This window comes from Crotalus tigris, unplaced genomic scaffold (assembly GCF_016545835.1).
Source record: "Crotalus tigris isolate CLP2741 ecotype Arizona unplaced genomic scaffold, ASM1654583v1 scf7180000024427.8105951120:4207309, whole genome shotgun sequence".
NCBI classification, from domain to species: Eukaryota; Metazoa; Chordata; class Lepidosauria; order Squamata; family Viperidae; genus Crotalus; species Crotalus tigris.
The window spans coordinates 3,933,052-3,957,605 of NW_024100595.1; the positions used below are offsets into that span (position 1 = coordinate 3,933,052).

The 24,554-nt window shown below is 38.0% G+C and overlaps 3 protein-coding genes and 1 pseudogene across 3 annotated transcripts; all 4 read left to right on the top strand.

Moving 5' to 3' along the window:
• The first annotated feature begins 376 nt into the window (after positions 1 to 376).
• LOC120302317 (olfactory receptor 10A4-like) lies at positions 377 to 4,011 on the top strand. The gene is made up of 2 exons (XM_039330493.1): positions 377 to 492; positions 704 to 4,011. Exons 1-2 carry the CDS (start codon positions 442 to 444, stop codon positions 1,655 to 1,657), a joined length of 1,005 nt encoding a protein of 334 aa, XP_039186427.1. The 5' UTR covers positions 377 to 441; the 3' UTR covers positions 1,658 to 4,011.
• Positions 4,012 to 6,322: 2,311 nt separating this feature from the next.
• On the top strand, positions 6,323 to 8,603 carry LOC120302241 (olfactory receptor 10A4-like). The gene is made up of 2 exons (XM_039330350.1): positions 6,323 to 6,546; positions 6,751 to 8,603. Exon 2 carries the CDS (start codon positions 6,760 to 6,762, stop codon positions 7,702 to 7,704), a length of 945 nt encoding a protein of 314 aa, XP_039186284.1. The 5' UTR covers positions 6,323 to 6,546; positions 6,751 to 6,759; the 3' UTR covers positions 7,705 to 8,603.
• A 2,498-nt stretch (positions 8,604 to 11,101) lies between these two features.
• LOC120302206 lies at positions 11,102 to 14,193 on the top strand (annotated as a pseudogene).
• Positions 14,194 to 16,311: 2,118 nt separating this feature from the next.
• On the top strand, positions 16,312 to 19,476 carry LOC120302248 (olfactory receptor 10AG1-like). Its single transcript, XM_039330358.1, has 2 exons — positions 16,312 to 16,425; positions 17,383 to 19,476. Exon 2 carries the CDS (start codon positions 17,403 to 17,405, stop codon positions 18,342 to 18,344), a length of 942 nt encoding a protein of 313 aa, XP_039186292.1. The 5' UTR covers positions 16,312 to 16,425; positions 17,383 to 17,402; the 3' UTR covers positions 18,345 to 19,476.
• The last annotated feature ends 5,078 nt before the right edge of the window (positions 19,477 to 24,554 follow it).

Genomic DNA, 24,554 nt, shown 5'->3' on the forward strand with positions numbered 1-24,554 from the left:
ACAATATAAATTATCCCACTAATTGCCATTATCTTTTGGACTACCATAACTATAAGACTGAAATGGCCAGAAAGTCCTGGAAATAAAAACCAAAATAGCCAGCATCTTAAGGCACTGGGTTTCCTACCACTTCTAAATAATGTTTCCCCATGATCCAGTTTATTCTCTGGTATTCATTAACTAAATCCCCAGGATGAATTCTCAGGCTTCTGTCAGGAGATCTTGTTAGAGAAAAAAGTCCTTTTGTCTCTCCAGAATTTCTGGTCTTCTAGGACTCAAGTGATTTTATAGGCTCCTTCACAGTCTTTGTTGTTGGCTGATCTAGAATGTCTGCATATAAGAAATATATATATATATTTTAGATAAAGGGATGCATGAAGATTCACTTATGGCAAGCCAGTTTCCAGGATCTTCAATTGTTAGTGTATATTAGTGCATTTCATGTTTTTCACGAGAATAAATATTCTATCTTTCTCAGAAAACAATTCTAAAGTAAGGTCAATATGTTCCTTAGCATCATGATTGGGGATTGGTTCTTCCTGTTGTACAACTCTATGAAATGTTTCATTGATCCAACTTATTACTAGTAGTGTAAGATGGTGTATTAGTCATGTAGATTTCAAGTGGAGCTAGGCTAATTCATTGTTAAAAATGATTTAATTAATGACTTAATTTTTCATTTAATGATCTTCTTTGTTCTCAGATTTCAATCATGAAGAAAGAGAACTGGACCTGTTTGACTGAAATTGTCCTATTAGGCTTCTCAGATTTTCAGTCTATGCGAGAACTCATGTTTTGCCTGGTTCTAATATTCTACCTCATGGCTTTGATGGGTAACAGCTTCATTTTGATCCTCACCATTTTCAATCGTCCCCTTCACACCCCAATGTACTTCTTCCTTTGGAACTTGTCCTTTTTGGAAATTGGCTACACCTCCACCATCAGCCCAAAGACACTAGTAAATTTGTTATCAGACAACCAGAATATATCCTTTTGGGGCTGTGAATGTCAAATGAGTTTCTTCATTCTCTTTGGTATTACTGAATGTTGTCTTCTTTGTGTTATGGCATATGACCGCTACGTTGCCATTTGTAAACCCTTGCAATACTCATATATCATGAACCTCAGGAAATGTGCTAAGCTTGCTGCTGCATCATGGGCCATTGGTGTTTCTGTTTGTCTGGGGCAATCTATTTCAATCTTCACCCTTCCCTTCTGTGGGTCAAATAGAATCAGCCATTTCTTCTGTGACCTTATGCCTGTTCTGAGACTGGCTTCCACTAATACTTACAAAAACGAGGTGGCCATTGTCACAATAACAGTTCTAATTATTCTGGTACCTCTTTTGCTCATCCTTCTTTCCTACATCCTCATCATTTCCACTATTCTCACAATGCCACTGGCCAACACCAGACGCAAAGCATTTTCCACTTGTTCCTCACATCTCACTGTGGTCTGCATTTTCTTTGGGACTGGCATTTTTACCTACATTCGTCCCAACTCAGAATATTCCATGGAAAGTAGCAGATTCCTTGCCTTGTTCTACACAGTGGTGACCCCAAGCCTGAACCCCTTCATTTACAGCTTGAGGAATAAAGAGATAAAATATGCTTTCATGAAATCTGTAGTAAGGAAACAAATGTTCTTAATAGGATAATCGAAATAGATCCATAGGTTTGATGTCTTCAACACAATGTAGTTGTCGTGCATAAATATATGCGGTAGAATGGACTCCAGGGGATACCAGTGGCATATTTCACCCTTTATAAAAGAAGTGTGACAAATTTATTTAAAACAAGGAAAGAACCCTGAAAGGTAACTTAAGTCCATTATTCTGGTACAATTCAAATAATGAGTTGACCAGCCATTTATTCAAAAGGAAAGCTACTAGACTGTTCATAAAGTCTAAAGAAAAGGGGGGAGGCAAAGGAAGGAGATAAAAGATGCTTTCAAGAAATCAATAGCAATCAGAGTGTGACTATGAAGCAGTGGGGAAGACTCCTAAAATAGTTTTTTTGAAAAAAAGAAGGCAATATTCCATGAACGCAATTTCTGAATAGGGAGTTACAATCTTTTGCTTTCCCAGGCCTCTGTTTACCTTGTGTTTTCTTCTCCTTCTCCAAGGCTACCATCATTTGTTGGTCTTCTTAAAATTTTAAAACAGAATAACAGAGTTGGAAAGGACATTGGAGGTCTTCTAGTCTAACCCCCAACCTGAGCTGGAGACCCCATACCATTTCAGACAAATGGCTGTCAAATCTCTTCATAAAAACCTGCAGTGATGGAGCATCCAATGCCTGAGCTGATAGTTAGTTACTCTGGAAAAATGTAAAAGTATCTCTTTTGTAGAAAGGATAGTTGTGTAATTTGAAACCATATAGCTGTGCCAATGCTTTATTTTCTTTGAGAAGATGTATTTGGCTTTAGGAGCTTCTAACTTGAGTTGTAGAAAGATTTACAACTTTCACACAAAAGGAGGTAAAAGAGTATCAGACAGTACATATACAACTGAGCACTGAATTCAGAGATGGTGCCACCTAGGAACTGTAGTCTATTTTTTTAAATATTCCCTGATATATTAGTCTTATTATAATTACTAACTAATTCTGTTCTTATTAAAAAGTTCTGTAATCCATTTATGCATTGATATGATATCAGTGTTTCATTATCCTTAGTGAAATATTTCTTATTCTCTTATATATTGTGGTATGTTCATTTCAGACAAGTGGCTGTCTAGTCTCTTCTTAAAAATCTCCAGTGATGGAGCGCCCACGATTTCTGAAGGCAAGCTGTTCCATTGGTTAATCGTCCTCATTGTTAGGAAGTTTCTCCTTAATTCCAGGTTATTTCTTCAAATATTGGAATACTGCTGGAAATAGATGGAAAAGAATATCTATATGGATCTAAGCTTATATGCCCCAGAAAGACCCAGTTCTCTTGAAGATGGTTTCTCCTAATTTTTTCATGTGGAAATATCTTGGATTTAAGTGGGAAATAGTTCAGTTGCTGGGATTCTCATAACCTCATCTCATTCATCTCAATAAATTTTGCTAAAAACAATCTGTGAGACTCATGGTTGGAAATGTGGAAAATGAAAATATTGGCTATTGTTCTTTTATGCATGAAGCTTTGCCCGACAGGAGAGCAAGTGCTAGTAATCTCTGCTCCCCACCAGCATGCAATCTCCAGCCTGGACAGCACCAACAAGAACTGAATTCCGATTTGCCATTCTCGGACACTTGAAAAACTTCATACCACCTTTCCAACACAATGAATGCCCAGAGGCGCATGAAGGAGACTATGTGCTCCAGGAAAATGCCTCATGCTTGTTGTATGGACTATAGTTGTATTGTTGTTTATTGGCATTTGTATTCTTTTATCATGAATCTTAAATCTACTGAGGTTGTATGTATTTCTCAATAAAATACTTCCTTTACATGCCCCTCTGAAACTATTGTAGACACTTTACCTCAGAATTCCTCTAATCTTATCTTTTTACTTATGTTTTGTGTTGTCCTTATAGACAGGAAGTGGGGACTGTGGAAAACAAAAATATTGTTCTTTTATGCAAGGTTTAGGCCCAGGTGAACTAAATCAGGCCTCATGGATATAGTATTGAACCAAAGTCTGTGCTATGCTTAATTTTGCAGTTTGCAATTGTACTTTACTTAATATGATTTTGTTAAGCTTGCTAGTTTCAAATATATTTAGAACATAAAGTCTGGAACAGTAAGAAATAGGGAACTGAAAGTAGTTGATGGATGCCGGTTCCAATGTACACAGGTATATGTGGAAAGTTATGTTCAGCAGAAGTCAGCAAAAGTCAGCAGACCATCTGACTGCAGTCTTAGAACGGGAAAGGGTATAAAAAGTTGGGTCTGGACCTGACTGATTTGCCATTGGCCTATAGCTATCCTTTGGAGTGCTATGTCAGTGGACCTCATTGCAATGGGTTATTAATGTAAGTTATGTTGTGTTATTATGCATGCTATGTTCCAAATTATTAGCAAAATAAACCTCTGAATCTTAAAGTAAGAATTATTGTTTCGTGTTGCTGTCTTATGTTCTTTTCCTTGGGTTTTTTTCCACAACAGTAAAGAAGTAGTGTTCAAATATCCGAGGGGCTGCCACAAAGAAGAGGGGGGTCAATCTATTCTCCAAATCACCTGAAGACAGCACAAGAAGCAATGGATAGAACCTAATGAAGGAGAGAACCAACCACGAACTAAGGAGAAATTTCCTAACAACGAGAACACGTAATCAGTGGAATGGCTTGTCTCCAGAAGTTGTGAGTGCTTCAACACTGGAAATTTTTAAGAACCTGAAATAGTATAGGGTTTCCTGCTTGAGTAGGGGGCTGGCCTAGAAGACCTCCAAGGTCCCTTCTAACTCTGTTATTGTGTTCTGTGAATTATGTTTGCAACATTGAGTTTCCCTTCCAGCTGGCATTGTTGAGAAGGGGAGGGCAGGTAGCTTTGGGAAATGAGGATACTGCCTTTCAGCTAGGGGGGTGGGGGGTCATAAATGATTTCAGCAGTGGGTCAGCAAAATCAAAACTGCCTTAGTTTAGCTTCCTCGTCTGGAATGGGAACAGAACACATCAATAAAGCTGAGAGAAAAGTGCTGGACATAGTTATTACAGTAGGCAGGAAGGCATCATGGGTTCACATTGAAATGTTATTACCTTGGTATTCTATGCTGCATCCAACATTGTGGACCAGCTGAAGCTCCTATTCTTTTCAAGGCAGCCCTTTGTAGAGGCCATTGCAGTAGTCTAACCAGAAAGGCACTAATCAATAACTTCTTGGAGATAAGAATGAGTTAAACATCCTCTGAAGTACAAGAATCTCTTGCCATTGATTTTCCTAAAATGCTGGAAAGTTGTATTTCATTTGGTGAAACTTTAACATTTATATGCATGTTGTCAGAGTACGATATAAAAAAAGTAATCACTGCATGCCATAAATTATACAAACATAATACCCCCCTCTGTAGATATTTACCTAAAGAGTTTTGTATTGCTTTTAAATGATTTTTCAGTAGGAATTAGGAGTTTAATTTGCAGATATTTTATTTTTGGAGCTTCTGGGCCATGCAAGTCAAGAATAGGCCAACACAGTGCTAGGCTGCATTAACAGAGGGATAGAATCAAGATCACCTGAAGTATTAATACCACTCTACAATGCCTTGGTAAGGCCACACTTGGAATACTGCATCCAGTTTTGGTCACCACAATGTAAAATAGATGTTGAGACTCTAGAAAGAGTACAGAGAAGAACAACAAAGATGATTAGGGGATTGGAGGCTAAAACATATAAGGAACGGTTGCTGGAATTGGGTATGTCTAGTTTAACAAAGAGAAGGACGAGGGGGGACATGATAGCAGTGTTCCAATATCTCAGGGGCTGCCACAAAGAAGAGGGAATCAAGCTATTTTCCAAAGCTCCTGAAGGCAGGACAAGAAGCAACGGGTGGAAACTAATCAAGGAGAGAAGCAACCTAGAATTCAGGAGAAACTTCCTGACAGTGAGAACAATTAACCAGTGGAACAACCTGCCTCCAGAAGCAGTAAATGCTCCAACACTGGAAGTTTTTAAGAAGAGACTGGACAGTCATTTGTCCGAAATGGTGTAGGGTTTCCTGCCTGAGCAGGGGGTTGGACTAGATGATCTCCAAGGTCCCTTCCAACTTTACTACTACTATTATTAGGAAGACTCAATATATGCTGTAGATCTCCTTCATGCATGATGATTGGAGACATATAAGGATAAAAATTGGCAAAATTAATAATTTAATTATGAGGAACACACTCCGCTGTTTGAGAGTGAAATCATGTGAACGTGAAGCAAAATGGAGGAAACATGAATGGAATAAACTGCCATTATTATAGCTAAGGAGGAGGAGACATATTAAAAATGCTCTTAGCCCACAAAGTTTTCATGTGATTATTGATCATCATGACAGATAGTGTGCTCAGGGACAATATATATTATCCCATTGATTGGGATTGTCTTTTGGAATACCATAACTATAAGACAGAGTCAACAGGAGAAATGGCCAGAGAGTTCTGGAAATGGAAACTAAAATAGCCAGCATCTGAGGGCACTGGATTTCCTACTTCTTTTAAATAATGTTTCCCCATGATCCAGGTTGTCCTCTGATATTCATTAACCAAATCCCTAGGATGAATCTCAGGCTTCTGCCAGGAGATCTTGTTAGAGAAAAAAAGCCCTCTTGTCTCTCTAGAATTTCTGATCCTCTAGGATTCAAGTGATTTTATAGACTCATTCACAATATTTGATGTTGGCTGATCCAAAATGTCTACATGTAAGAAATATCTTTTTCAAGAGAAAGGGATACATGAAGGCTCACTTACGACAAGCTGATGTTCAAGATAAGAAATATCTTTTTCAAGAGAAAGGGATACATGAAGGCTCCCTTATGACAAGCTGATGTTCAAGATCTTAAATTTTTAGTGCACTTCATTTTTTTTCACAAGAAGAAAGAAAGCCTTTCTTTCTAAAAATATCAGAAAACAATTCTAAAGTAAGGTCAATGGATTCCTTTGGTTCATGTTTGGTGGTTTGGTTCTTCCTGTTGTACAACTTCATGAAAGGTTTTATGGATCCAACATACTAATAGTATTGTACTGTTGTGTAGTCATGTAGATTTCAAAGATAGCAGGGCTAGTTCATTATTAAGAAATGTTATGAAGAATTATTTAATTCTTCATTTTCTTGTTTTCCTAAGGTTTTGATCATGAAGAAAGAGAACTGGACCTGTTTGACTGAAATTGTCCTATTAGGCTTCTCAGATTTTCAGTCTATGCGAGAGCTTCTCTTTTGCCTGGTTCTAATATTCTACCTCATGGCTTTGATGGGCAACAGCATGATTTTGATCCTCACCATTTTCAATCGTTCCCTTCACACCCCAATGTACTTCTTCCTCTGGAACTTGTCCTTTGTGGAAATTGGCTACACCTCCTCCATCAGCCCAAAGACCCTAGTAAATTTGTTATCAGACAACCAGAATATATCCTTTTGGGGTTGTGAATGTCAAATGTGTTTCTTCATTCTCTTTGGTATTACTGAGTGTTGTCTTCTTTGTTTTATGGCATATGACCGCTACATTGCCATTTGCAAACCCTTGCAATACCCATTTATCATGAACCTCAGGGAATGTGCTAAGCTTGCTGCTGCATCATGGGCCATTGGAGTTTCTGTGGGTCTGGGGCAATCTATTTCAATCTTCACCCTTCCCTTCTGTGGGTCAAATAGAATCAGCCATTTCTTCTGTGATCTTATGCCTGTTCTGAGACTGGCTTCCACCAATACCTACAAAAATGAGGTGGCCATTGTCACAATAACAGTTCTAATTATACTGGTACCTCTTTTGCTCATCCTTCTTTCCTACATCCTCATCATTTCCACTATTCTCACAATGCCACTGGCCAAAAACAGACGCAAAGCATTTTCCACTTGTTCCTCACATCTCACTGTGGTCTGCATTTTCTACGGAACCTGCATTGTTACCTACATTCATCCCAACTCAGAATATTCCATGGACAGTAGCAGATTCCTTGCTCTGCTCTACACAGTGGTGACCCCAAGTTTAAATCCCATCATTTACAGCTTGAGGAATAAAGAAATAAAAGCTGCTTTCATGAAATCTGTAGCAAGAAAAGAGATGTTCTTTATGGGATAATACTAGTATATCCATAGACTTGATGCCTTTAACACATTGCGGTGGTTGTGCACAATGAAGTCCAGGGAATACCAGTGGAAGATTGCACCCTTTACAGCAGAATGACCCAGATAGATTTATTTAAAACAAGGAGAGCCCTGAAAGGTAACCTAAGTTTATCATTGTGGTAGAATTCAAATAAATGTTGATTGCCCATTTATTTAAAAGGAAAAAAAGTCTGCCAGACTGCCCAGAAAGTTTAAAGAAAAAAGGGGGGGATGGAGAGATAAAAATCCTTTCAAGATATAAATAGCAATTGGGGTGTGACTATGAAACAATGGGGAAGACTACCAAGACAAGTTTTTTTTTTTAATAGAAGGCAATATTCCATGAACACATACTGTATATAGTGAGTTACAATCTTTTGTTTTCCCAGAGCTCTTTTCATCTTGGGCTATCTTGTCCTTCTCCAAGTTTACTATCATTCTTTGGCTTTGCAAAGATTTATTCCTGAGCTGACAGTTACTCTGGAAAAGTGTTTTTGTAGATGAGATGATTGCATAATTTGAAATTACACAGCTGTGCCAGTGCTTTATTTTTGCTTGGAAGATATATTGGCTGAGCAGCTTCCAACCTAAGCTGCAGAAATACTAGCATGGGAAACTTACTACTTTCATGGAAAGGGAGATATAGGGACATCAGACAGTATTATTTGTTCAAGTACTGTGAGGACCCAGATTGTTGGGGGCAATAGGCTGACTCTGTAAACTGCTTAGAGAGGGCTGTAAATCAGTGTGAAGCCATATATAAGTGTAAGTGCTATTGCTATTGCAACATATACAACTGAGCAATGAATTCACAAATGTACCACATAGAAACTTTAAACTTTGATTTTTTTGTAAATATTTCCTGAGATATCAGTCTTATTAGAATTGCAACAATAATAAACTATGTTCTTTCTTATTATCCATTTATGCATTGTTACAAAATTAGTGTTTTATTATCCTGTACTGAAATATTTCTTTTTCTCATTCTTCATTGACCAGCCTATTGAACCCCTGATTTAACATCTTCAGTTAGAGTTAGTTACAACTCAGGTGACCTAACAACTACAGTATGCAAGGAGGTAACTAGTTAGATGTCCCCTTCTGCCACTGGATGCAGAAATCCAGACCTTCCTCTGGATATTCTCCAAATGTCATTCCAGAACAGAACTGCAGCCATAGTAGCATTTCAGTAAAAGGTTTCACAATGTATATGAGAACAGTAACACTTTTAACATAAAAATAATCCTTTATTAAAATCTAATATCGAGGCATGTTCATTCGAGAGAAATAGTCCTTATGGTGCTCTGAATACAAGCTGTTTCTGTTTCCATTCCATTAAAAGTTGACTAATGGTAATGGGAAGCAATATTGCCAGATTTTTCTTTTTGTTTTAAGAATTTTGGGGTCATTTGGTTCTCTGGACGGAGAACAGATAATTCCTGAAATTTTGCCATGGCGGAAAGAGATAGAAAAGAATATTCAGCCCCTGGTCATTGAAAAGAAACAATGGTTCCCACTTGAGGAGAATGGGATGATAGAAGACTTTTTCCTGAATCAGCTTCGCTGAAGATGCTCATCCTCCTGATATGATAGAAGAAACCATATTCAAGAGGTCCCAAAGGTGCTTTTTCAAGAGACAATTGGACTTCCTTTATTTTTCCTTGAAGATGTTTCACTTCTCATTCAAGAAGCTTCTTCAGTTCTTCAGTCAGAATTGAAAAAGCTTCTTGAATGAGAGATGAAATGTCTTTGAGGAAAAACAAAGAAAGCCCAATTGTCTCTTGAAAAAGCATCTTTGGGACAACCATGATTTGGATGATTAAGAATCTCTATAGATATCTTTAAGAGGATTGGGCCTTTCTGGGCATAAGAGCCTAGATCAGTGGTTCTCAACCTTTTTAATGCCGTGACCCCCAACCGGTTGGAAGTTGAGGACTACTCAACCGGTCGTAAGTCGAGGACTACTCAACTTGTGCAGCACCGTTTGCAGAATGGGACTTTTGGCGGGCTCAGCAGGGCAGAGACAGCCTGGACAATTCCTATTGGCTTTTAAAAGCCAATAGAATAAAAGGGAGTAGCACAGCTAAGGAAAAAGGGGAAAAAAGTGGTGGACTGTGTTGTTTGGTGACCCCCGTGAAATGGTCGTTCGACCCCAAATGGGGTCCCGACTCACTGGTTGAGAACCACTGGGCTAGATCCATGTAGATCTCCTTCATTTTGATTTTAGGAGTCTGAAACAGGCCAGCTCAGTAGTGTCTTTCCCTCTGGAAGACCTTGTCTCAACTAGTTAGTATGGTCCCCTCCTTTTAATGTTCAGAAGTGCCACTAGATGTTTCTTTTCTCTAAGTCTTCCAAGGCAGAGAGTATCAGGTAAGTGAAGAATACTGGGCATTGGAGACTCATTTTGAACTTAGTGGAAGGTTTGAATGTTTGTTGACGGAATTTAGCTGTTACTCTTTCCATATAGCCCAGGTCATAAATAGACTCCACCAGGTTGGCTGGAACTCTACCATATTGATCCAGACTACAATAACAGAATCTTGAAAGCTTGACTCAGCCTCTTATACCTGAGTGAATGAGGGTGAAGCCAATCAGCTTCTTTCTTAGGATTTCCATGTTCCCTGGGATTAAAGCATCCTTTTGTTTCTGTAACCATGTCTACACCCTTTCTCTGAGTTCATGTCTCTGTCTCTCTATAATAATTTTTTGAGATATATTTTATGATGTCATCTGCTGAGAATCTTGGCTAGGTGGAGCAATCAGTAAATTTCTTTATCAATAAAAACATTAATAAATGCTACTCCCAGTTGGATCTCCTGTGGATCATCCAATTCCTACTAATATATGATGCTATCACAGGAACACAACCATGCACTCTTAAAATTATAAAATCCAGGATGGATTTGCTTGTAATTTCGATTTCTTCATCAGCCCAGTCATACAAAATGCTAGACGAATCACTAGTTAATCCAACAATGTGAATGTTTAACTATGAATAAACTATATCAGTGGTGGCGAACCTATGGCCTGCGTGCTCTGGCACGCAGAGCCCTCTCTCCCCCTGCAGCCCCCCCCTCACCAGCAGCCCCCCGGGAGGAGAGTCGCCCCCCCAGGCATGACCCACATGGAGCAGTGCAGCCAAGGACATGGTAGCTGGGCAGCAGGGATAAGACTTTGCCCTCATGCCCCAGATCAGTGTTTCCCAAACTTGACAATTTTAAGGCATGTGGACTTCAACTCCCAGAATTCCACAGCCAGCAATGCTGGCTGTGGAATTCTGGGAGTTGAAGTCCACATGCCTTAAAATTGTCAAGTTTGGGAAACACTGCCCCAGATGATGCTGCAGGGCACAGGTGGAGGACGTGACCGCCATGGCGCTGCAGGGCTGCCTGGGCGATCTGCAGCGGGCTGTGGAGGCGGAAGGTGGCTCTGCAGGTGGGTGGGGCGGGGGGCAGAGCGGGTGGAGCAGGGGCAGGCAGGGTGGGTTTTAGGCACTTGGTTTCTAAAAGGTTCGCCATCCCTGAACTAAATTATTTGAATTTCAAATTGTGCGAGCATCAGGTGGAATTGGAGAAATGGGAAAGGAACTGAAATGAAATTGAATTTCTTCAGCTCAGGAAAAATGAGAGATATTAAAATTATTTCAAAGTCATGGAAATTGTAAATGAAAATATCCAGTATCCGTGGTTACTGGGTTTCCTAATTCTGCTGTAGGGAATGTAGAGGGAGTCTTCTGGTATTAATTTACCAGATTCCCATAATGAATTCTTGGACTTCTTTCCTGAGACCTTGTTAGAGAAAAAGTCCTCCAGTCTCTCTGGAATTTTGAAACCTCTAGCAGTCTAGAGCAGTGGTTCTCAACCTTTCTAACGCTGCGACCCCATAATACAGTTCCCCATGTTGTGGTGACCCCCAACCACTTATACATCACCGGGTGCCAGGGGCGTGGCCAAAGAAAAGGGGAAAAAATGGCGGACAGCCTTGTTTGGCGACCCCCGTGAAATGGTCGTTCGACCCCAAATGGGGTCCTAACCCACAGGTTGAGAACCACTGGTCTAGAGGCTTCTTCAGTCCTGTTAATGTCAGCTCCTATAAACAGCCTACATTATAAATTTTTTCCTGAAGAAGGAATGCATAAAGACTCATTTTCAAGTTCTTGAATTACCAATGAATATTACAGCATGTGCAATGTTCCTTGAGAAGAAATACCCCATCTCTATAAAAATAATCAGAAAACTATTCATAAAGTAAGATTGATACTTCATAAATAAACAAGGTCAGGTTTGGTGGAATGGTTCCTGTTGGTATGCAATTTCATGAAATAAGTTTTATTTTTGAATGATAGCCTGAGAAATATTAAGAGAATTTTATCATCAGCAATGTAGTTATAAAAAGTATATTATTAATAGTATTTTATAATGGAAATTATTTAGTTTATTTATTGTCATTATGGTTCTTTATAATGATTGTTTAAAAATGGATTTGTTTATGATACTATGATATGAAGGTTTAAAGGGAGTTAAGGGTTAAGTATGAATTTAATTATTGTATAATTTGCTAAATTTAATCAGATTATGTTTAATATATTTGGTTAAATTTAATTAGATTGTTTAATATGTTTGTAATAACCCTGTACTTGGCTCTTGGAAGTGGGGCGGGGGGTAGGGGGGATGGGGATGGGTGGGTTAGTGTGTTTATACTTTATTAATTATCAATAAAACTTTTTAAATAAAAAATAAAAAGTTCTTAATTCAAATCAGTAAAAATTGAGCTCATTCTTACAATGGCCAGAATCTCTGAACTAAGAAAGAATTAAATAAGCAAATCAGATCTGTGCCTTAAACTCAAGAGGGTCATATTTAAATTCTGAGCACTGAAAATTCTGACAAATCGATTCTAAAAAAAGAGAGAATTATTGTGTGATTTATTAAAATGGTATAATTGCAAAAAATATGTAGGACACTAAATTAAATGAGCAGTCTCCAGTTTTCAAGAACTTGATCCAATTAACTAATTTTGATAAATGTGAAGGATGCAGAAAATAAATATGTAGTGTGAAAAGGCTATTAATTGTTATTGCTCAGTTAGGTGCCATCAAGTCAGTGTTGACGCTACATTGTCTGTGTGATGATCTGTCCCTTGATACTTTCACAAAGATGCACCTATTGCTACTTTAACTTTGTCCATGTAACTGGCTGATTGTCTTCCTCTCTTCTTTTTTTCTCCCATCTTTTCTAACAATAGAGCTTTTTCCAGAAACCTCGATCTTTGCATATTAAAGTAAAATAACTTGAGTCTGATTTGTGTTTTTGGTGAAAACTCTGAATTGACTTGTTTAATATTCACTTATTTATTTTTTTGAGGTGTCCAGGATATTATCAGGTGTGTTCTTTAAAACCAGTATTCACAGACTTCAATTACTCTAATTCTTATTCCTCAAAGTTGAAAATATTAAGCAACAAATGTAATTTTTACTTCACATTCATTTTGTGTTCTCAGGCTTCAATCGGGATGATACTATGAAGAAAGACAACCACTCTGTTTGACCAATATTGTCCTGTTGGGCTTCTCAGATTTCCAGACAATACAAGAACTTTTATTTTGCCTGGTTCTAACATTTTACTTCATAGCCTTGATGGGCAACAGCCTGGTTTTGATCCTCACTATCACCAGTTCTACACTTCACACCCCAATGTACTTCTTCCTGTGGAACTTGTCCTTTGTGGAAATTGGCTACACCTCCTCCATCAGCCCAAAGATGCCAGTGAATATATTATCAGACAACCAAAACGTATAATTTTGGGGATGTGGAATTCAATTGTGCTTCTTCCTTCTCTTTGGTACCACTGAGTGATGTCTTCTTTGTGTCATGGCATATGACCGCCACGTTGCCATTTGGAAACTCTTGCAATACCCATATATCATGAACCTCAGGGAATGCACTAAGCTTGCTGCGGTTTCATGGACCATTGGTGTTTCTGTGGGTCTGGGGCAATCTATTTCAATCTTCACCCTTCCCTTCTGTGGGTCAAATAGAATCTGCCATTTCTTTTGTGACCTCATGCCTGTTCTGAGACTGGCTTCCACTAATACTTACAAAAATGAGTTGGCCATTGTCATAGTAACAGTTCTAGTTATTCTGGCACCTCTTTTGCTCGTCCTTTTTTCCTACATTCTCATCATTTCCACAATTTTCACAATGCCACTGGCCAAGAACAGGCGCAAAGCATTTCCCACCTATTCCTCACATCTCACTGTGCTCTGCATTTTCTTTGGGACTGGCATTTTTACCTACATTCGTCCCAATTCAGAATATTCCATGGACAGTAGCAGATTCCTTGCCCTGCTCTACACAGTGATGACCCCAAGTTTAAATCCCATCATTTACAGCTTGAGGAATAAAGAAATAAAAACTGCTCTCATGAAATCTATAGAAAGGAAACATATGTTCTTTACTGAATAAATGTATTATATCCACAGATTTGTTCTCTTCAACATACCTATGCTATGAACCTACCTATGAGGTATAATGGATATATTAGTGGCAGATTTTACCTTTTACAGCAGAATGATGCAGATAGATTTATTTAAAACAAGGAGAGAGCCCTGAAAGTTAAGCTTAGTTCTTTATTCTGATTCTTAACCTTTATTCAGATAAAGGTTAGCTGTCCATTTATTGAAAAGGAAAGCTGCTAGCCTGCTCAGAAAAATCTAAAGAAAAGGGTGGAAAAAGGGAGGAGATAAAAGATGCTTTCAAGAAGTCAGTACAATCAAGGTGTGAGAATGAAACAATGTGGAGTCAGTTGGGAATTTGAAAAACAAGAAGGTAATATTCTATGAACACAATTTCTGCATAGGGAGTTACAATCTTTTGCTTTCCTAGACCTCTGCACACCTTGTGCTATCTTCTTCTCCTTCAAGTTTAGCAACATTCCTTGGTCTTTGCAAAGTTTTATACCAGAATAACAGAGTTTGAAGGGACTTTGAAGGTCTTCTAGTCCAATCCCCAGCTCACACAGAAGACCTCATACCATTTCAAAAAAGTGGTTGTCCAATCTCTTCTTAAAAACCTTCAGTGGTGGAGCACCCAGTGCCTGAGCTGATAGAAATTTACTCTGGAGAGGTGTAAAAGTATCTCTTTTGTAGAAAGGATAGTTGTGTAATTTGAAACCATAAAATTGTGCCAGTGCTTTTTTTTTGCTGGGAAGATGTATTTGGCTTAGTAGCTTCTAATTTGAGGTGTAGAAATAGGGCATGTGAGATTTACTACTTTCACGGAAAAGGAAATAAAGGAATATCAGACAGTATTATTTATTCAAGTATATGTACAACTGAGCACTGAATTCAGAGACGGTACCACATAGGAACTTTAGACTAATTTTGATTTTTTAAAAAAATATTCCTGCATATACCTGTTTTATTAGAACTGCAACAACAATAAATTAACTCTGTTCTTTCTTATTAAAAGTCCTTGTATCCATTTATCATTTATATGAGATCAATGTTTTGTTATCCAGTATTGAAATATTTTTTATTCTGATTCTGCACTGACAAGCCTATTGATTTAACATCTGCAGATGGAGTAGTTATAACTTGAATTACATAACAACTATGCAAGGAAGTAGCTATTTAGATCTCCCCTTCTGCCACTGGATGCAGAAATCCAGAATTTCCTCTGGATATTCTCCAAATATTATTCCAGTTTCAACAAGAGGGTTGACAAAGTATATGAAAAAGGTAAAACTAACATAAAAGCAGTCCCTTATCAAAATGCGGGCTGGGAATCTGGGCTAGATGGAGCAATCGATAAATTTCAGTATCAATAAAATCATTAATAAATGATACTCTCATCTAGATTCCGTGTGAACTATCCAATTTCTACTAAGTTGATAAAACTACTATTACAGGAATAGCAATATGCACTTTTAAAACTATAAAAGCCAGGACTGTTTTGTTTATAATTCCAATTTTTACATCTGCCCAATCATATGAAATACTAGGTGAATCACCAAAGTTGATCCAACAATGTAAATATTTAATTATGAACAAATTATACTTTTTGAGATCCACATCATATGAGCATCAGGTGGTATGGAAGAAATGGGAAAAGAATTGAAATAAAATTGAACTTTCTGGAGCTCAAGGAAGAGGAGAGATATTAAAATCAGCCCAAAGATTTTCCATGCAGTTGTTGATTCCATGACAAGTGTTTAGGCACAATATCTATAATGCCATTGTAGTCATCTTTTGAACTAAATTCCCTATATGAGTGAGTTAGCTTGGCAAATGGTTAGGGAGTCATGGAAATTGTAAATGAAAATATCTAGTATCTGGAGCCACTGGGTTTCCCAACTCAGCTGTAGGGAATGCTTTCCCCTAGATCCAGGTTGTCTTCTGGTATTAATTTATCCAATTCCCAGAATGAATCCTTGGACCTTTCCTGAGACTTTGTTAGAGAAAAAGCCATCTAGTCTCTCTGGAATTTTGGAACCTCTAGGAGTCCAGGGACTTCTCCAGACTTGTTAATTCAGTTCCTCTAAACAGCCTCCAGTATATCATTTTTTTTTCCTGAGGAAGGAATGTATAAAGACTCATTTAAGGCAGGAGAATTTTCAAGACCTTGAATTACCAATGAATATTACAGCAAGAAGAAATATTCCAGCTCTATAAAAACCACCCGAAAAACATTCACCAAGTAAGATTGATATCTCATAATTTACCAAGGTCAGATTTAGTGGGATGGTTCCTGCAGATATGCAACTTCATGAAAAGGAGTTTTATTTTTGAGTGATAGTCTGAGGAGTACTAAGAGAATTTTATTGTCAGCAATATAGTTATAACAAGTTTTTAATTCAAGGAAATACAATAGAAATTGAGTTCATGCTTATCATGGCCAGAATCTCTGAAATAATAAAGAATTAAATAAACAAAGATGTGTCATCTTGAAATCAAGTCTGTGCCCTAAACTCAAGAGGCCCATATTTAAATTCTGAGCACTGAAAATTCTGACAAATCAGTTTTAAAAAACGTGAGAATGATTGTGTGTTTTATTAAAATGGTATAATTGCAAAAAATATGTAGGACACTAAATTAAAATTTTCCAATTTTCAAGAACTTGATCCAATTTACTACTTTTGAGTAAATGTGACGGATGTAGGATATAAGTATGTATTATGAAAAGGCTATTAATTGTTAATAGCTGCTAAAATTGATTGATCAAATAGGTGCCATCAAGTCAGTGTTGACTCTAAATTGTCTGCATGATGATCTGTCTCTAATCTGGTCCTTCAGGTTTTCTAAGGATGCATCTATTGCCACTGCAACTTAGTCTGTATAATTTGTTGATTGTTTTCCTCTTCTCTTTCCTTCCACCTTTCCCAGCAAAGTTTTTCCAGAAACCTAGATTTTTGCATAATATGTCCAAAGTAAAATAATTTGAGTCTGATGATTTGTGTCTTAAGTGATAACGCTGGCTTGACTTGTTTATTAGGTCCACTAGTTTATTTTCTTAGCAGTCCATAATAGCCTCAGGCATATTCTCCAAAAACCAATGTTCAGGGACTTTAATACTCTTTCTATTCTTATTCTTCAAAGCTGAAATTGCTAAGAGATGAATGTAGTTTTTAATGTTACATTCTTCTTGTTTTCTTAGACCTCAACCTGGACAATACTATGAAGAAAGACAACCATTCCTGTTTGACTCAGATGATCCTAATAGGTTTCTCAGATTTCCAGACAATACAAGAGCTTTTATTTTGCCTGGTTCTAATATTCTATTTCATAGCCTTGATGGGCAACAGTCTTGTTTTGATCCTCACCATTTTCAGTCCCACACTCCACAGCCCAATGTATTTCTTCCTCTGGAACTTGTCCTTTTTGGAAATTGGCTACACATCTTCCATCAGCCCAAAGATGCTAGTGAACTTATTATCTGAGAATCAGACTATATCCTTTTGGGGCTGTGGATGTCAAATGTGCTTCTTCGTTCTTTTTAGTGTCACTGAATGTTGTCTTCTTTGTGTCATGGCCTATGATCGCTATGTTGCCATTTGCAAACCTTTGCAATACCCATATATCGTGAACTACAGAGAATGTGTTAAATTTGTCGCTGCATCATGGGCCTTTGGGATTTTGATGGGTTTGGGGCAATCTGTTTCAATATTCACCCTTCCTTTCTGTGGGTTGAATAGAATCAGCCATTTCTTCTGTGATATTATGCCTGTTTTAAGACTGACTTCCACCAACACTTACAAAAATGAAGTGGCCAATGCCATACTAACCATGGTGTTTGCCCTGGTACCCCTTCTGCTTATCCTTTTTTCCTACATTCTCATCATCTCTACTATTCTCATGATTCCAGTGGCCAAGAATAGGCAGAAAGCATTTTCCACTTGTTCCTCACATCTCACTGTTGTTCTCCTGTACTATGGAACAATTACTGCTGCCTACATTCATCCCAACTCAGCAACTCCTCAGGACAATAACAGGTTTCTTGCCCTACTCTACACAGTAGTGACCCCCAGCTTGAATCCCATCATTTATAGCTTGAGGAACAAAGAATTAAAAACTGCTTTCAAGAAATTAGTAGCAAAGTTATGGGGCTTCCTTAGGTAAGAATCCAGTTATATCAGTTGGTTTCATCTCTTCATACGGTGGCTGTTCTTGTGCACATATTTATGGGTAGAAGCAACTCTAGAAAATAACAGTAGTCAATATCAACTTTAGAAGAACACAGAGATGGGGCTAGATTTGTTCAAAAAAGGGGAAAGCCATGATAAGAAACCTAACTTTATTATTTTGGTTGGCAAGTTCTTTACAAGGAAGGCTGCCACTCTCATAGCAAGGTCAGGTTCAGATGAGGAGATGGACAATTAGCATCCAGTTCCAGAGTTGCTGCCTGAGCAACTACAGACAGAGGAGATGGGGCCATTCAGTAACCAGCAGGCACAGCTGCTGCTAGTCTCTGAAAATGTGGGTTCATCACTTCCCAAAGCAAGGACTCACAGAGCAGAGCAAAAGCATTTTTAAGGCTCCATGAAAGAAAGGAACCTTCCCCTTCCAAAGGAGCAACGTTGGGGTTGCTTCCATTTAAGAACAGCAAGGTCCAGACTCTCTGTTGGCAACAACTGTTTGTTTACCCAGACTCTATACTGTATGCCTTGTCTCCCAACTTGAAACCTCAGGACTTTGATTCTAGACCAGGATTGGCTGATGAACCTTCTGCATTTGGATCCTTGGACTTTGTTTGACCAGTCTTGTGCCTCCTATTTTGGATTAGAACCCACCTAAGTTAAACTTACTTGACTTTTGGTGACTTGTCTCTCTGATCTGAGCATGCATGTTGTTGAACTCATGTTTTCTTTGCCACTTGCTTGTTTACTTCACAAAGTTAACATCCCTGGTGTTAAGACTAGGACACATCCTCACCAACAACCCAGGAATTAACACCAGACAATCAAGTAGAAAACAATGCCTTGATCAAGGAACTATTATGGAGAAAAGCATATCTCCTCCAACACTGGCAGGGGAAGCTACTGTGTATAAATAGGGAATAAACCTTCCATTCACTAGCTTTTATTATGTTACCTAGTTGGGTAATAAAACATCTGCAACCAATACCCAAGGCCAGGATTCCAAGCTATCTATATTCTCTTCTATTGAAACTGGTGAACAGTTAGGCCTTTTTCACTTTCTTGTTCCAAAGGATGTAGATCAAATAATTAAACATGGGAATAATAATTCCACACAACATACTCCTCAGCTTGTTATTTACTGGATGATAGCTGGTATAAGACATTATGCATTCCTAAATGATCTAGGAAATCAAGGTAATTAGAAAAACTGCCACACTAAATATACCTATTCTTACAAGATAAAACACCCCCCCCTCCCATGGGACTCTACCAACATATTTCCCTAAGGAGTGAGGGAAAACCCAGGAATTTAGGAAGGCCAATGGTGTCATTGACCATCAAAGTGAGGCTGTTCCATAGGGCACACTCATTGTGCAGAAGATATGCCTCCTTGATCCCACAAAGTATCATTGCTACACAGAAGGGACTCATAGTATGTCTGTCCTGCTAGATCTGGTGGGACCAGCACAAACTACTGGAGATATTTGGTCTTGTAAGTAACCTATCTCTGTGCCATTCAGGGATTAAAAGGTGATAATCAGCATTTGAATTGCACCTGAAGCCTTCTGAGCCAGACCGGTTCACACACTAATGGTTTTATGTGGATGTCCCTTAATGTACCAGAAAATTGCACAAAGTGAATATTCTGAACTGATTGCAGCTTCTGAAGGTTTTCTGAAGGAAAGCCACATGTAGAATCCATTACAGTAGTCCAGGGGTCTTCAAACTTGGCCCTTTTATGACTTGTGGACTTCAACTCCCAGAATTCCTCAACCAGGCATGCTGGCTGAGGAATTCTGGGAGTTGAAGTCCACAAGTCATAAAAGGGCCATGTTTGAAGACCCCTGAAGTAGTCCATTCAAGAAGTGACTAAGGCATGAGTACTAATGAGCAATGGCTCCTAATTCAGCAATGGCCAGAAGTGGTACACAAGATGGATTTATACACAAGTTGTCCTGGCCATGGCTGCTACTTGCCATCTCTTCTTTAGGCAGAATCCCTGAATCCTATAGGGCACAGTCATGTCATCTCTCTGAAAATACTCATCTTGTAGGACTAACTGATTTTAAAAGCAAACAGCAGGGTGTCAACATACAGCAAAGGATCTTGATCAATAAGTTTCTTTGAGATAAGATTGAATTAAGTCTCTTCTACAACACTCTCTTCTGCAACATTCTATATCCAAAGAATGCTGAAAAATCTCCATTGTTTTTAATTTGGTCAACAGTCATCATTTATTTGAACATTATTGTAAACAATAAAAATAAGTAACCACCGTGTGCCACACATTATGCATGCTTGGTTAGTCAGATCTTTCCCCTATAGTCTTTTGTCTAAAAGTCATTTTTAAAATGATTTCTTTGGTTAGGAAATGGGAGTTTTATTTGCAGAGCTTTATTGCTGTTTACTTCCATGTTGTTCTTTGAAGGAAGGGTAGAATGGATAATCTCTGAAATTCTGCTGTAGCTGGTAGATGGGAAAGAATATTCATCCCTTAATTATTGCAAAGAAGCAATGGGCCCACTTGCAATGAATGGGATCCCAGCAGACATTTCCTAAATCAGCTTTCCTGAATGTATTGTCCTCGAGATGTGTTAGAAAAAAACATCTTCAAGTGAATTCTCCCTATTGGTGCACACAAGTCAAGAAGCTACGCCAGAGGTCTTCTTCATCACAATGGCATAGGAGTACAAACACAGTCCATTTCATTAGCATCCCTTTCCCTCTGGAAGACTTTGTGTAACCCAGTCAGAATGATTATCTCCTTGTTAGCATCCAGAAAGATCCTAAAAAGTGACTTTTGCATAATGCTTTCAGAGCAAAGACGATCAAGGGACTGAGGCTGCTGTTTATTGATGTCTCATTTTGTGCTTGCAGGACCTTTTTTATGTTTAGGATTTAACTGATTAACTATGGAGAGTGTTCTTATGGATATTTATTACAAGTATTACCTTGATTTATAGTGTGAGCGCCTGGAATCTTGGTTAGATGAACAGTCTTTAAAATTTAGATGATTTCATATTATCAATAAATGCTTTTTTTTTTTGCCAAGATCCTCTTTCAACTACCCACCTTCTGCTATTCTAAAAAGAGCTGTTCATGCACTTTCAAGGTTACAAAAGCCATGACCGATTGAGAGAGCTTCAAGATCTGTGATAGGGCAATTCTGGGTGACTCACCAGGGTTAAAATCAACACTATGAATAGTTGAAGTAGGAAGAACAAACCACACATTTTGAGATTCCCATTGTGAAGAAATATGAATGGAATTGAAAATATATGGTTTTTCTGTAGGAAACAGTAGGAAATAATGCTCTAACCGAAGATTTTCTATGTGATTATTGATCCCCATGGTGGGACAATATAAATTATACCACTAGTATTTTTTGTAATTTTTTTAAATTACAATTTCTGTATGACCAGCCACATGGCAAATGATCAGGTAAACAAGGTAACTGTAAACCAAAATATCCAGCTGAATGTCTATGGAGATTCTCAGTCATCCAGGTCATAGTTATCCTAAGGATGTTTTTTTATGAGGCAACTGGACTTTCTTATTTTCCTTTGAAGATGTTTCGCTTCTCATTCAAGAAGCTTCTTCAGCTCTGACTAGATGTGAGGAATGGAATTTCCATTCCTCACCATCCAGTCAGAACTGAAGAAGCTTATTGGATGAGAAGCGAAACATCTTCAAATAAGAAAGTCCAGTTGCCTCATGAAAAGTATCGTTAGGACAAAATATCCAGCATTTGAGGCCACAGGGTTTCTTTACTCTGCTGTAAGTAAGATGTTCCCCAAGATCCATGTTGTCCTCTGGTAATTCATTTACCAAATCCCCAGGAAGACTCTTTGTACTTCTGTTCTGAAACCTTGTTAGAGGAAAAAGTTTCTATGGGATTTTGGATCTTCTAGAAATCTGCATAAATATCTCTCTTCTGTTCAATCCTGTCTGATTCTTTGAGTCTGCCTGGACAAGTCTGTGCTGTTTTCTTGGCAAGGTTTTTCAGAAGCAGTTTGCCATAAGATTAATACCTCATATTTTATCAAAGATTGTGTTTGGTGGTTTGATTCCTTACATGGAGCATGCTCAAGATAAGAAAATTTGCTTTTAAATGAATGAAATACTACAAGAGTTTTATTCTCAACTGTTTGCTCATGCATTGTCATTTAATACTTTTGAACCTGGGAAAGATGATGACTGATATTTCTGCTCATTTTGATGCTCAGTCTAGATAGAAAAAAGCAGTCTTGGGGGACTTCCGGTGGATCTGCGCGCGCGATGGCGGCTACTTTGTAGCCGTCCTCCTGGGTAAGTGTTTGAATCGCTATGAACAGCGGCCATCAGCTGTTCAGCGGTTCAAAATCCCCCTCCCGGGCAAAGGGGGGGGGGGGAAGAGGGTTGTCTGAATAGTGGTAGAGCCACTCTCATGCACCCCCAAGGCTTTTTTTGGGGGGGGGTGAGAGGAGCGCTCCCACGGAGTTCAGACTGTCTTTTGTTCCCTAGGGACAAAATAAGCCGCTGCAACCACCTCCATGATTAAAGTGATCTGGTGAGGTTTTTTAGAAACGGACAGAGCTGAGTAGAGGATATAGCTTTTGCTTTCTTTGATTTTATTTGGATTTTTAGTTTAAAGATTTATTTTTACTTTTATATTCCTTCTTTTTATTTTTTTCCTTTTGTTGAAAGGGAAAGTAAAATAGCGATCGGCAAGCCTTTCGGTTTTTTTTTTTCCTTTGGGAAGGTAGAATGGCGATCGGCAGGCTTTTTGGTGTTTTCCTTTATCCTTTTCCCTTTTTTTTAATGATTGGAACGGAATGTAGATTTGATTTTGATGTTGGGTCTGGATTTTAGAAGCATTATTATTTTTGTTTAACTTCTTTGTTTTGCTTTTTGTATTTTTTTAAAAAAATTGAGTGGATTTTTTTTTTATTTTTCTATTTCATTATTTTTTTCTTCTTTCCCCTTTTGTTTTTTAACTCCTTTCTTTTTATTATATGATCTCTTTTTGAAGGATTTTTTGATTTTTTGGAGTTAATCTTTCTTTTTCTTTTGCTTAATTTTTGTAACTTTTAAGAAGGAGTAAAGATTTTTTTAAGAAAACCCCAAAGTGTTTAGTATTTTTTTGTTATAATGATTTCCTTTTGAAGGATTTTTTGAATTTTTTTTTGGATTTAATCTCTCTTTTTCTTTTGCTTAATTTTTGTAATTTTCAAGAAGGAGGAAAGATTTTTTTTAAGATGGCTCCAAAGTGTCCAGGGATTCCTACAGCTCCTAAAGTGGCTTCTTCTTTGGTGTTATCATCAGTGCAACAATCTAAATCAATAGTTTCACCCTCTTCCTTGGTCCAGCCAATAATTGTGAAGGATTTGCAAGATATGGTGGGAAATGTTATATCTCAAATTAGGGCAGAAATGAAAGAGATTTCAGAGGAAAATAATAAGATTTTGAGGCAAGAGATAGTTTTGGCTCTAAAAGGAGTTGCCTCTGTTCTTGAAAAGCTGAACTCCCGTGTGGAAGAGGTAGGAGAAAAAGTGGAATTGATGGAGGGAAAATTTGAAAGCATGGAAAAAGAAATGGAAAATGAGATTCTTATGCTTCAATATGGACAAATGGAATATGCCCTAAGAATCAGAGGCTTGGGAGAGTCTCTGCAAGGAGATCTAAGAGAGATGGTTGCAAAGGACTTTGCTGTGATTTTGAATAAAGAAAAAGAGGAAATACTTAGTGAAATTGAAAATTATTTAGAGTTAATTCTGTGGTGGCAGTGCAAAAGAATTTGCCAAGAGATGTGGTAATTTACTTTGGGAAAAGATCCCTGCGCAACGAAATTATACAAGCTTTTTATAAGAAGAGGTTTCAAATTGCTTCACAAGATGTTATAATTCTAAAGGAGATCCCATCTAAAATTTTAAGAAGAAGAAAGGAGTTTGCTTTTTTAGCAGATGAACTTAAAAAGAGACGAATTTCGTTCAGATGGGATGTTCCGATTGGAATGGTGGTGAATTACCTGGGGATATGTTATAGACTTAATACTGTTTCTCAAGCAAAAGATTTTTATACTTCGGTCCTGGGGGTATGTTCATCGCCATCTATTAAGTTTAAAGCTTTGGAAGAAAAGAAGGTAGAATTGCAGTCTGAAGAGCCTATACTTATGAAAATTGGGAAACCTCAGTTTGAGGGGCCTCAACAA